Raw genomic sequence first — 13,052 nt, 5'->3', positions numbered from 1 at the left:
TTTAAGAAACTGGAGCCTATACTTGAGAACTGTACTGATGAAAGATGGAAATGGTTTAAGGTACATTACTATTTAGATTAGTGTTTCTATGTATTTCTTATTATTGATTTAAATTTAATGAATAAGTCCTATAATAGAATTGTCTAGGTGCGCTAGATGGAACCTATATTCCAGTCAATGTGTCAATTGAAGACAAGCCTAGATATTGAACTAGGAAAAATGAAATAGCTGCCAATGTGCTGGGAGTGTGTTCGCACGATATGCAATTTATCTATATATTGCCTGGTTGGGAGGGTTCAGCTGTAGATTCTAGAGTTTTGAGGGATGCAATTTCTAGGAGAAGTGGATTGAAAGTCCCTCAAGGTAAATAAATACTTATTAATCACTACTTTTTTTTTGACACGTCTATTTAAATTCTTATAGTTTAAAAATGGTGTTAGGTTACTACTACTTGTGTGATGCTGGTTACACCAACGGTGAGGGATTTCTTGCACCTTATAGAGCACAAAGATATCACCTAAATGATTGGAGGCAAGGTCGCCAACCTACTTCTCCTAAAGAGTTTTTTAATATGAAACACTCTTCTGCTAGGAATATCATTGAGAGAGCCTTTGGCCTACTAAAAGGAAGATGGGCAATACTTAGGAGTAGATCATTTTATCCAATCAAGACCCAATGTTGGATCATTTCAGCTTGTGCACTACTCCACAATTATATAAGAAGAGAGATGTCACTTGACCCTGAAGAGAACTCTCCCTTGTCTGACAACTCAGATGCTCAAGAGTTGGATGGTGAGCATATAAGGTATGTGGAGACATCTGATGCATGGAGTGATTGGAGAGATAAGTTGGCTGAAGAAATTTATGAACAATGGAGGGCCTCTAGGCATTGAATTGGAGATGATGTTTACTTGGTATCTTTTCATTCTATTATATAGTTAGGTGCTACTCAATTTGACATTACAGTTACGTAATTTGTAATTTTCTCATTTACAATTTATGTTATTAATAAATTATGGATTTTGTTATTTATTTAAAAATTCCAAGAATTTGTTTTATAATATAATTTCAGTTGGTGGTTTTTTTTGTCATGTATTTTGTTCCTTTACACAGTTTGTTGACCTTAATTACCATCATGAATTTCTTGCATAATTTTTTTCTTAAAAATGCAGTACTTACATTTTTATTTGGATAATTATGTATAATGTTCAACTTTTGCATAGACATGGAAAATACATATAGTGAACCTGTCAATGAAGGAAAGAAAGGAATTAAAATTTCAATGGACAGCTAAAGAAGATGATAAGTTGGTTGAGTGTTTATTGGAACTAGCTGGCGATGTTAAATGGAAAGCAGACAATGGTTTTAAGCCTGGTTTTACAACTAAATTAGAGGAATTGATGGAGAAGAAACTGTCGGGATGTGGTATAAAGGCAAGTCCACATATAGAATCTAGATACAAAACTTTAAGAAGACAATATTGGGCAATAGCTGACATGCTTGGTCCAAATGCCAGTGGTTTTGGTTGGAATGATAATGAGAAAATGGTTGTGGTTGAGAAACAAATTTTTGAAGATTAGGTCAAGGTAATTTTTTTTTTTTTTTTTTTTTTTTTTTTTTGCCATTCATGTTTTAAAGACCAATTTTTATTTTATTATTGAATTTATATATTTTTGTTTCCTATCAGGGTCATCCAGATGCTAAGGGATTGCGGAATAAGCGCTTCCCTCATTTTGATGACCTAGCACTTGTGTTTGGTAAAGATAGGGCCAGTGGGGATAGAGCTCAACATGCTATAGATGCAACAGAGGAGTTAGCTAGAGGATAAGAAAACCAATCTCCTACAAATGAAGCTGAGATAGAAAAAAATGCTGGTATAGGAGAGATCAATGGAAATGATTATGGTTCCCAAACACAAATACCCAATCAAGGAGCTAGCTCAAAGAATCTGAATAAGAAGAGGCCAAGATCCAATGATGAACTAACTGAGACCTTAATGGAGACAATGAAAGACTTTGGAAAGAAGTATGAAGAAACTAATGGACATATGGCCACCATTGCATCTTGCTTCAAGATTGAGTCAAAGGAAGCTGAGAGAAGAATGAAAGTATTCAATGAGCTATTGAAAATTGAAGGACTTTCTATATCAGAAAGAATCAAAGTTGGAGAATTGCTTACAGCTGATACACGTAAATGTGATTATTTTTACTCATTTCCTGGGGATGTTGGGTATGACTATGTTATTCAAGTGCTCATAGATGCAAGGGTGAATACATTATATATGTAATAGATCACATTTGTTTCATTGTTGATGAACTACTTTTACTTTTATTGCTACTTCTGTGGTCTTATAGACCTAAACAATGTCAGGTTGTTTTGTTATGGATTAAGCTATTTGAAACATTATTATTCAGAATAAAGCATTTGAGATTTTAAATGGTTATTTTTGTTGAAATGTTAGACTACAGTTTTAATGAATGTGTTGCTAATTAATAGTTTATATTTTGTTTTTCATTATTTACTTAGAGGAAGATATTTTTTTAAAGGACCAATTAATAGTTTATATATTTTTTTTCATTATTTATTTAGAGGAAGATTTTTTTTAAAGGACTTGGTAGTTCACATTCAAATCTAAGGATAGAATGAGAAAAATAAATAATTCATTTAAGATTCCTGGGAATAAACCAAACATTATTATCTCACATTCCTAGAAATCTTAAAGAGATTCCCAATGAAACCAAACATAGGAATAACTACATTCCTAGGAATCTAGATGCCAGGAGTAATGTGGATTCACCCGTACCAAACGCCACATTAGTTTCTTTAAAACTTTCTCCCCTTTCCCCTTGTGTGTGTGTGTGTGTGTGTTAAAATATTTAATATTCTCAAAAGAAAAAACAGTGGGTTAATCTCACATTGGAAAATGAGTGTGAGTTATAAAGATTTAAAGCCTGTGCTTTGTATCCAAAAGTTAGGCCCTTTTGGATATACACCACTGTTAGTTTCTTTAAAACCTTCTCCCTTTTCCCCTTGTGTGTGTGTGTGTGTTAAAATATTTAATATTCTAAAAAAAAACAAATTTTTTTTTTTAAAAATTGCATACCAAACACTAGAAAACATTCTCAAGCTCATTTTTAAGGTCGTTAGCAAACATTGGAAAATGAGACAGTTTTTTAGAAAATGCTCTTTGGAAAATGAATCATTTTCCAAAAAATGTTAATACTGAAACAAACAGTGTTAGAGACTTTTGGTTTACAAAATCTCATATGATTCCCGACACTTTTTTATTATGGGAAATGCTAACGGTACCCTTAGGGAACTGGTTAAGAATCTAGTTAAAAAAAGTTTTTTTGGGAATAGAAAAAAAAATTAATTAATATTTTGACAGTTTTTTTCATTTCTCATAAAAGTGATGTCAAAATTTTTTTAAAATAGATTCTTAACCAGTGCCTTAAGGGCACTCGTTAGTATGACCCTTTTATTATTATTTAAAATCTGATTAGATTCTTAATTAAATTGATGATATATGGGCTTTACACTCCCACTTGATGATTTGAGGGAGGATAACACAGAAGTAAAAAAAATGAAAGCCCAAAACAAAAAATGGCCCGATACAAGCAAGTGAAAGGCTCCTCCAGTCCAGGAGCGCCAATAAGAAGTTTCAAAATTTCACACTCCCTCTCTCCCTCGCTCTTTACTCTATAACCCACAGGCTCAAAACTCAGACCACCGTAATAAGTAACAACATCAACAACAAGCTCCGAATCCCAAATCATTCATGGAAATTGAAAATTACCGAACCCTAATCAGAATCCATTTCCATTTCGTATATTAGTTTCGTGTTTTTTGGAGGATAATTCCCATCTTGCCCCTTTCTCAGCAATAGAAATGCCGTTGAGATTCGACCATGGACAGGGAGGCTAACCTTCCAGTTCCAGCAGCGAAGAATATAATCCGTCCGCCCGTGAAGCCACCAGATACGACGCCTTCCTCCTCCTCCTCCTCTTCTCCGCCCGACTTCCTCCACCATGTCCACGCCGCCTTCAAGCGCCACCGCCCTCTTGGTATCTCTCCCTCTCTCTCTCTAACTCATGCTCCTAGTAAATTCCATAATTTAGGGTTTGAAACCGCAATTTAGGGTTTCTGTTCTACTATTTTCCATAATTTTTACCTTCATAATGCTTCATGAGAAGTTAAAATTTAGGGTTTGTGTTGGAGGACTCTTGTAGCGCATTTAATGACAAAACATTTAGTTTTCATATCAATTTCGCTTCACTCTCTTTAGTATTATTATTACTGTCTGTTAAGTTAGGGCAGTTAATATTTGGGAGTGTGCTCTTCAATAAATTATAGACTTACTTTTGAATTCTCTTAAGGTTTTTGTATTTTCCTTAAAAATATAGATAGTAATGTTAAGCACTGGATTACCCGGCAACTGGTTCTAACCGGTGGGGTCAGTTGCGTGTAGGTTTACTGGCTACAGGCAAGTCCAAAGGGCTCTTCTTTATAAAGGTTTCTACTTTGTATAAAATAAGAAAAAAGAAAAAGAAAAAAAAGCACTGAATGCAATCTGGTAATTCTTTTGAAAAGCTTTTCTCTCCAGTCTTTTCTGTTTGAAGGTGAAAGCGGATTTGGAGGTTTAATTAAATTCATTTATATGATTGATTTAAGTTTTGTATGTTACTTCTAATCCTTTGGATTTGGTGCATGAACACACCGGAACATTTTGTATCGTTAATTTCTTTGAATATTTCAGCCACAAGGCAGTCCAATATTTTAAGGCCTAGGCGGATGTTGGTTCCTCAAAGAGAAGCATCGAGAGATTCAGGTTCTAGTTTGGGTCCTATGGTAGATGCTAAGAAGTCTCAAGATGTGATCTCACTGAGCCGGGGTCATATGGTAAAGGATTCAGTCGGAGAAACTAAGAACATGGTGACTGTTCTTGGGGAAATTCAAGAAGATGCATCGATTACTCCACCTACCATTTCAGGCACTATAACCAAAACCTTTGATGAGAGCTTTAATTCATTTGATGCACCAAGAGATCACGTTAAACCCATTACAGGTTGTAAGGATGACAAAGCAATTCCTTTGTTGCATGGAGAATCTCAACAAACTGATGGTCAAAAAAAAGTTCAACATTCTGTTGGAAGCAATGCTGTCTCCCAGGGTAATTGTTGGTCCCTTCTCTTTTTAAATTGCTAGGAATCCAGTTTTTGTGTTTTGGTGTATTTCTGGTGGTTTTTTGGGTGATATTTTGACAAGATTTTGAGTTTCTGATAGTGCCATATAATTCCTGAGTTTGTCACTATGCCTTGCGATATATTTTCCTACTCTTTCAACATGCAGGGGCCGATGATGGAATGGCCACTGGATTGGAGAACTTATCATCTCATATGGGTTCACTTGCATTGACAGAAATGGAATGGATCACGAGCAATCAAATGGAGGCATCAACTGTTGTTACTCATGACTCAAAGCACAGGAATTTTCAGAATCTAGAATCTGAAGTCAGTTTGAGGTCTGATGGTGGGATTACTTCTTTATTGTCAAAGAGAACCACTGCTGTTCAGGATCAGCTGCACCAGTTCAGCAGAAACTTTTTAAGCCAGCCTGCCACTCAGTCTTCAGTTATTGGGTCATCGTGTGCTACCTCAACATCTGTCCATTCAACTTCAGCACCCATGCTAAATTTAACAACCTGTAGCTCTCACCTGCATCGAGATAGCGGTTCTCATGTGGCAGTTGAACCTTTGGGAGATTTTAATATGCAATCTCAAAACATAAATCAGGGAAATGTGGTGCAGCTATCAAATCCTTCACCAAAGGACACCAGTGGAATGTTAATTGAACAGAAAGCCCTTGCAGGCAAAGCTTCTAACTGTGCTATTGATACCCAAATGGAAGTGAAGGAATATGACCAGTCTAAGGAGCAACAAGGCAGAGTAACAAAAGAAAGTAACATTCCTGAAAACCCTCCCCTGCTTGATAGCTCAACTAAAGGGAAAGGATATGTAGGTGATGTTACCAATATACAATCTCAGGCTCCCTTGTCCAAAAGCTCATCTTCAGATATGAAGTTGGAGCCTTCTAAATCAGAAAAACAAGAGAGGGCTGCAAGTGGGAAAGGTGCATCAGCTCCTCGTAAAAGGAATTATGATCAGGACTTGTTCTTCAAAGTCAATGGCAAGCTCTATCAAAGGCTTGGAAAGATAGGTAGTGGAGGAAGCAGTGAGGTCCACAAAGTTATCTCATCGGACTGTACAATCTATGCATTAAAAAAAATCAAGCTCAAAGGTCGTGATTACGCAACTGCATTTGGTTTCTGTCAAGAAATTGAGTATTTAAATAAGTTGAAAGGAAAGAACAACATTATACAGCTGATTGACTATGAGGTACCCACTTTCACCATAAAATCATTAGTTGTAATACTATGCAAGTCATTGGTTTTAGTTTTAGGTATTTGCTATATCAAGCCTCGTTTTCGTAATCTGTAGTCATGTACTGGGAAAAACATACTACTCAAAAGTCAAAATTTTGACGTAGCTGTTACCAAGAGAAGACTCAAGTATGATAGTAAATTTGGTTAAAATGGTTTTACTGCTAGCTTTGTGCTGGTTAATAAATTTTTTATTGGAAAATGGTATATATCAATCTGACAAACAATTTTTTATTGAGAGATTTTTTTTTCAAGATACCCTGATAAATGAATTGAGTTTGTCTAAATTGACCACCAAGCAGCTTAAAAAACTATAATGAGTGAGCTTTAGATGACAAAATGATGGCCTATAAAGGGAGTTAGTGAAGAAAAACAATTTAAAGATGGGGGTTGGGGGTGCCCCTTAAGTTGGCTATTATCGTCTGGTGGCTCACTGGACTTCCTGAATCCTGAGCCAAGCATCTGAAACTCAAAATATTGTCAAAGCCAGAAAGCAATTACATATCTGCTTTCAGCATCCTAATTTGGATTTAATGCCCACTCTACCCTTGGATCAAGGTTTTAAGTGACTCGTGATATTTGTGTAGGAAATTCCCAGTTGTATGTTAACTTGTGTGAGCAACATGTCAAAATTCTAATAGCATTAGTTACCTACTTTAGGAAAACCATCATGTGATAGTTATCTCTTTGAGAATTGAGGAACACCCTCTTTTTGGTCAATTTATTTTTGATAATTTTGTGTTAATATTTTAGTTAGGTGTAAACTCTTTCTCCTGTCCTGCAATATGGATAATGGAAATATAGGATACAAAGTGAAGAAATCGTTTAAAGATGATGGTGGAGAGTCATTTGAGATAGTTTGGCCATGTGCAAAGAAAAACATTTAATGCACTTGTGAGTAAAGAGTGATTTGACACATTAAGGGAACCAACAAAGATAAAAGAAAACCTAAAATTACTCCAGCAGTAGTAAAAAATGATATGTAAATTAAGGAGGTAATAGAGATTATGCTAATAGAATGGCTGAGAGGAATATATATTGTCGACCCTGATTGGTTTGTTAGGATTCATAGCTGGCCACAAAGTTTTAGGAATAAAATTTTGTTGTTGTTTGGTTGATTAGCTAAACAAGAATTTTGTTTAGCATGTTTACCCTGTATACCTCAGAGGTTCTATTTTACCCTTTTTTTTCTGAGGGGGGGTGGTGGGTGGCTTGCTGATTCTAGGTACTCTGTTGTCTTTGTGCATTCTGTTGTGCTTGAACTGCATGTCAGAATGTGGGAATTGATATAGACATGGCAACATGATGGATCCTAAAATTCTAAAATAGTAGAGGATTATTTGATAGTCAATAGTCAGGACATGACAATATATATATATGTATACAATTGTAACTTATATAACACACTAATTTTAATTATTTGTCTGATTAATATGATTAATAATCTTTGATCACACCAACAATCAGATCTAGTGATTAAAATCTGTGCGTGGGTGGGTTGTGGCTATGGTTGTGCTTCTCACCAGCAGCGGGAATCATGAGTTGATGGTACTCTTTTGTAGTTTATAAGAAAACCCCATCTATCCCTTCTTGAGCAAACATCTTAGATGGAGTCCTTTCTTAGACTTTCAAGCCTTGTCTAGGTCGTAACAATTTCCTTTAATGTTAAACCATATACATCAAATGTGAATGACTATATATATATATATAGAGTAGAAAATAAAGATATTTTTACATATTTGGTTCTCTAGTTCCTTGGTTATTGCCAAAATTCCTTGTGAATGATATTATAGGTTCTTTTATGTTTAGTGCTAGCAAGTTAAATGTTAGAGGCGAAAGGCGACCTTGAGACTCCAAGGTCTTGTATTACCTGAGGTGTGAGATGACAAAAAGGCACTAGCCCGAGTAAAGCGAGGCTATATTCTAAATATATTTATTATACATATAGAACTTAAATCATATGTAACTAGTGTTTTGAAATGTTATAATAAAGTGTTTTAAATGTGTTGCATGAAGAAATTAGGTCTATCAAATGATTTCAAAATAAGATTTACATGGTTTACGCTCAATTAGTTATCCACAATAGGTTTTACAACAAGCTTCTACTATAAATTAATTAATCTAACAATAAGTTTTACAACAAAATTTTGTAAATTAATTTATCTAACAATAGGTTTTATAACTTGCTTTTTTAAAATTAATAATCTCATGATATGTTTTACAACAACTTTCAAATAAAAATGTACAAAAAAAAAAAAAAAAAAAACTGAGGCTCTCTCCTTAGCACCTTTTTCATGGCTTAACCGCTTAAGGCAGTTGCCTAGGCTCTAAAGGTGAGCGCCTCACCAAAGGCACCTTGCCTAAGAGCCTTTAAGGTGGCTTTGTGGTTCCTTGCCTAGGTGAGATCAAGAATACCTTACAGACATGTTCTGTTCTATTAATTTCAGTTTTTTAATCATGCATGCTTCAGTGCTGAACTTGATGAATCTGCCTAGATATGCATCTGCTTCTTAACATGAATTTATTTAGGAATCATAAGCAACATACATTTAGTCATGATTGTTGAGAACAGCCACTTGTTTTCATATTCTTCCTTAATATTGGGTTTATTAAGCTTTTTCAGGCATACATATTAGAATAGAACAAGAAATTCTTGTTCAGTGTCTAATTTGTCTTATTTATATACTTGAGTGATTTTAATACCCATTTTTGCTCTTAGGTGACAGATAAGGCTTTGCTCCATGAAGTGATGAATGGTTCCATGAGTAATAAAGATGGCAGAGTCAAGGATGATGGGTATATATACATGGTACTTGAATATGGGGAAATTGATTTGGCGCACATGCTATCCCAGAAGTGGAATGAAATGGATGGCTCCTATCAGACCATAGATCAGAATTGGCTCCGCTTCTACTGGCAGGTTCTTAAGCTATACTGTACATTTATTGGTATTTGCTATCCATTGCTTTGTATTTGTTTTTTTGTATTTGTTTTTGTACTTATGAATATTCTCCAATGGTTTGCTTATGTTAGCAAATGGTTTAGAACTTTGATGGTTATTTTGTAGATCTTTGTTTTTAGTCTTGTTTTCTGATGTTCCACAAATGTCTTTCATTTGATTAACCACTAAGAAAATAAAATACTGCTATAAATTTTTCTGACAAGTTGCGTATCACTTTCAATTTTGGAGTTGAATCTCTCTCTCTCTCTCTCTCTCTCTCTTCCCTTGATGAGATAACTCCTGGTCCTGGACTAGTATGTTACATTTGAGGACATTTGGATGTCTTATTGAAGTTAAACCAATCCATTATGTCTTACATAAGCACTGAAATTTTGTAAATCTATTGAATTGAAAGTTGGCTTTACTTTTAGACTTTTAGTTAATTTGTTGATTATGGTCTTGATTCCTCATTTTACTTTCAAATTGTGCTTCTTACATTATTACCTATAAGACTAGTTCACTTAGTGTTGTACATACAAACACCCCATAAAGTTCGAACGTTTTTTTGTACTTGTCGCCAATTCTCTCCATTTTTTTTGTATAAATTGTAGTTGAACAAGAGACAGGATCTGAAGTTCTTTTTTTGCATTTGCTTGTAAGATTTGCTGAGGTACAGAGAGGCATATGCCCTAGTATAAGATTATTCTTGCTTCTGTTTGTACATAAACTAGTTCACTTTATGTTGAACAGATTAATCTTGTTAATTGCTGACAGTCTTGAATATGGAATCTGAGATTTTTCTATTGAAAAACTTGGCAGCAAATTCTTCAGGCTGTAAATACTATACATGAGGAACGTATAGTGCACTCTGATCTGAAGCCAGCTAATTTCCTTCTTGTCAAGGGTTCCCTAAAGCTGATAGATTTTGGGATTGCCAAAGCCATAATGAGCGATACCACCAACATCCAAAGGGATTCACAGGTAATTCTTACTTATGCCCTGCAGCTGGGATATATATCTCATTTAGGTTGTGCCCCTCTCTGGCAACTGATCAGATGGTGTTGCAACATTTAAAAGGATATGTATCTATCTTGCAATGCTGGATTGCAAGTTTTTAATTATTGCTGAACAACAGGGTTATCACTCAATGTGTATTGGCATTGGCCCTCCGTGATACTGACTATGGCTGGTTTAAATAAATCCAAATATTGCTATTTGGTCTTGATCGTTAGAAGTTATATCACTGGTATCTGTATGCTTTTAACCTAGCTTGACTATACTTTCTGTACACATTTGCAAATTTTTAGAAGGCATATATTGGATTCTATTTTGTGTTCTCATTAACAATTTATATAGTTACATAATCAGGGTAATTACAAATCTCAAATTATGTATAAATTTGGTCCATGCATTTTCAGTTTGAACTGTTAACCCTATTGACATTATTGTTTTTAATAAATAGAACTTTCTGTTTAAAATTTCTATTTAACCTCAATGTAGTTAATGACAATACACATGATTTGTCATATCACCCATATTTCTAAAATGTTATACCCTCATTTATCAACCCATTAACTAAAAAAAACAAGAAGGGTGGGGGGAAGATGGAATGTTGACCTACAAGATCTAGTTTGATGTTGACTAAATTGCTAAAGTAAGAAGGAAAAAAAAAATGATATAATTAATGATTCCTTCTAGCTAAATTAAATTTCAAAAGAGGCCCATGGTGAGATGCAGGAAGTTATTGGCACACATACATAATGTCTAAGGGGTTAATTGTTTAAATTGGAAATGCAGGACTAAATTGACACTTGCATGAAAACCCAATGGTTGAATTTGTAAAACTCCCTATATTGTCAGATTTACTTGGGGGCTTTGAACAGAAGCACGCCAGAATGCTTAACACTATGAAATGATTTTGTTATATTTTTGCTTAGTTCTCATATTTGACTTCTGTAGGTGGGTACACTGAGCTACATGTCTCCTGAGGCATTCATGTGCAATGAAAATGATGCAAATGGAAACACCATAAAGTGTGGTCGGCCATCAGACATCTGGTCCCTTGGCTGCATCCTTTATCAAATGGTATATGGCAGGACCCCCTTTTCTGAGTACAAGACATTCTGGGCCAAGTTCAAAGTTATAACAGATCCAAATCATGAGATTACGTATGGACCGGTTTCTAATCCTTGGCTTCTTGATCTTATGAAAAAGTGTCTTGCATGGGACCGTAACGAAAGGTGGAGGATTCCCCAACTGCTTCAGCACCCTTTCCTTGTTCCCCCTGTTCCACCCCAGCTATCATCTTTTAAAGACCAAAACTGTAAACTACTTCAACTTATAGCTGAAACTAGTTCTAATGACCATGAAGCATCAATGCTATGCTGTCAGATCCAACAACTGCTTAGCGACCCAGTTCAGCCAGTAGCATCTCAGTTACTAACGTCACGAGAGCAACAATGCAAGTCACTCTCCCAAATGTCAAAACTTTGCTTTCTGCTTCAGGAACGTTTAGCAAACTCAGAGAGAAAAATTGAAGATCTGGGAATGTAATTCGCTATGTTTGATCGTTTTGACATTGGTCAATTCTTTTTGCCCTGAAAGAGATCATGCTGAATTAAGATGCCTATTCTCCATCCTTATGTAAGAATCTGTAATCAGTTTGTCTTATTATGTTCTTGATTATGTAAGAACGTATGCTCATCCCAGATTCACTCCTGGTATTAATTTCTGCATCATTGTCGATCTTTTGTAGCAGGACAAGTAATTTTATACAATTTTTGTAAACACTTATGTACAGCAAGAGTGTATTGATTCGATTTTTGACGTAGTAATTATTTTATTCTCAAGGTGTAAGCTTTCTTCGATATAAGTCATAATTTCTTCAATATAACTCCACTAATTTCTCAAAATCTCTACTTATGTCTAAAACTAAAACTAGTTTTGAAGTGTAATAACTCATAATTCATAAACAAATTCAATCTTTGTAACATGAAATATTAAAATGTCAAGTAATGTTATAGTCACAAATATTTTACAATATTTTTACAAATTATTAATACGATAAATTCTTACTAGTTTTAATCTGGGACACCATTAACATCATATTTTTATTTACTAATAATTATTTGGTGAATGCTAAAATCATATCAATAGTTTATAAAAATGTTGTAAAATAATTTGTATTTGTAACATTACTCTAAAATGTGTGGTATCATTACTGATAAATAGTGCGCCAGGATATGCTTCACTAAGCACAACCAAGTGATACATACAATCTATAAATAACCAAAGTGAAATTCTTGTTCTCATCATAAATAGACATGACTCGATGATGTTCATAACAAAGCAGTGAATAGACAACTAGTTTAAACATTAAAGTGCTCCACTTCAGCGCAAGAAAAAGAAAAAAAGAAACAATGACCAACAATCACGGCTGGCTGGTGAAAATTTTTAAATAGAGCATTTTGAATATATACTAGCCTCTTTGCGTATATAACGATGTTCTTTTTTATTTTTTATTTTAAATTTGGTGTCATAATATTTAAAAGTGAGATAAAAATAATTCTTAATTCTCAGGATCTTTCTCTATGTGAGTTTTTATTATTATTATTTTTAATTAGTTATTTGTACGTGAGTTAGCGACTGATACGAATGAAATAAACTATTTGAA

At 34.5% G+C, this 13,052-nt stretch overlaps 2 protein-coding genes and 1 pseudogene across 3 annotated transcripts; all 3 read left to right on the top strand.

The window, feature by feature from the left end:
- Positions 1-260: 260 nt before the first annotated feature.
- Positions 261-892, top strand: LOC115961665 (protein ALP1-like). The gene is made up of 2 exons (XM_031080602.1): positions 261-363; positions 441-892. Exons 1-2 carry the CDS (start codon positions 261-263, stop codon positions 890-892), a joined length of 555 nt encoding a protein of 184 aa, XP_030936462.1.
- A 360-nt stretch (positions 893-1,252) lies between these two features.
- LOC115961664 lies at positions 1,253-2,286 on the top strand (annotated as a pseudogene).
- Positions 2,287-3,622: 1,336 nt separating this feature from the next.
- LOC115960223 (serine/threonine-protein kinase MPS1) lies at positions 3,623-12,228 on the top strand. 2 transcript variants are annotated; one of them, XM_031079009.1, is made up of 6 exons: positions 3,623-4,063; positions 4,756-5,169; positions 5,418-6,394; positions 9,158-9,358; positions 10,199-10,360; positions 11,339-12,228. In XM_031079009.1, exons 1-6 carry the CDS (start codon positions 3,907-3,909, stop codon positions 11,930-11,932), a joined length of 2,505 nt encoding a protein of 834 aa, XP_030934869.1. In that variant the 5' UTR covers positions 3,623-3,906; the 3' UTR covers positions 11,933-12,228. The 2 variants fall into 2 exon arrangements, with proteins under 2 accessions (XP_030934869.1, XP_030934868.1); XM_031079008.1 differs by having other exon boundaries at positions 5,349-6,394.
- The last annotated feature ends 824 nt before the right edge of the window (positions 12,229-13,052 follow it).

The sequence above is a fragment of the Quercus lobata genome, chromosome 9 (assembly GCF_001633185.2).
Source record: "Quercus lobata isolate SW786 chromosome 9, ValleyOak3.0 Primary Assembly, whole genome shotgun sequence".
NCBI lineage: Eukaryota > Viridiplantae > Streptophyta > Magnoliopsida > Fagales > Fagaceae > Quercus > Quercus lobata.
This window is presented reverse-complemented; position numbering and strand designations above follow the sequence as displayed.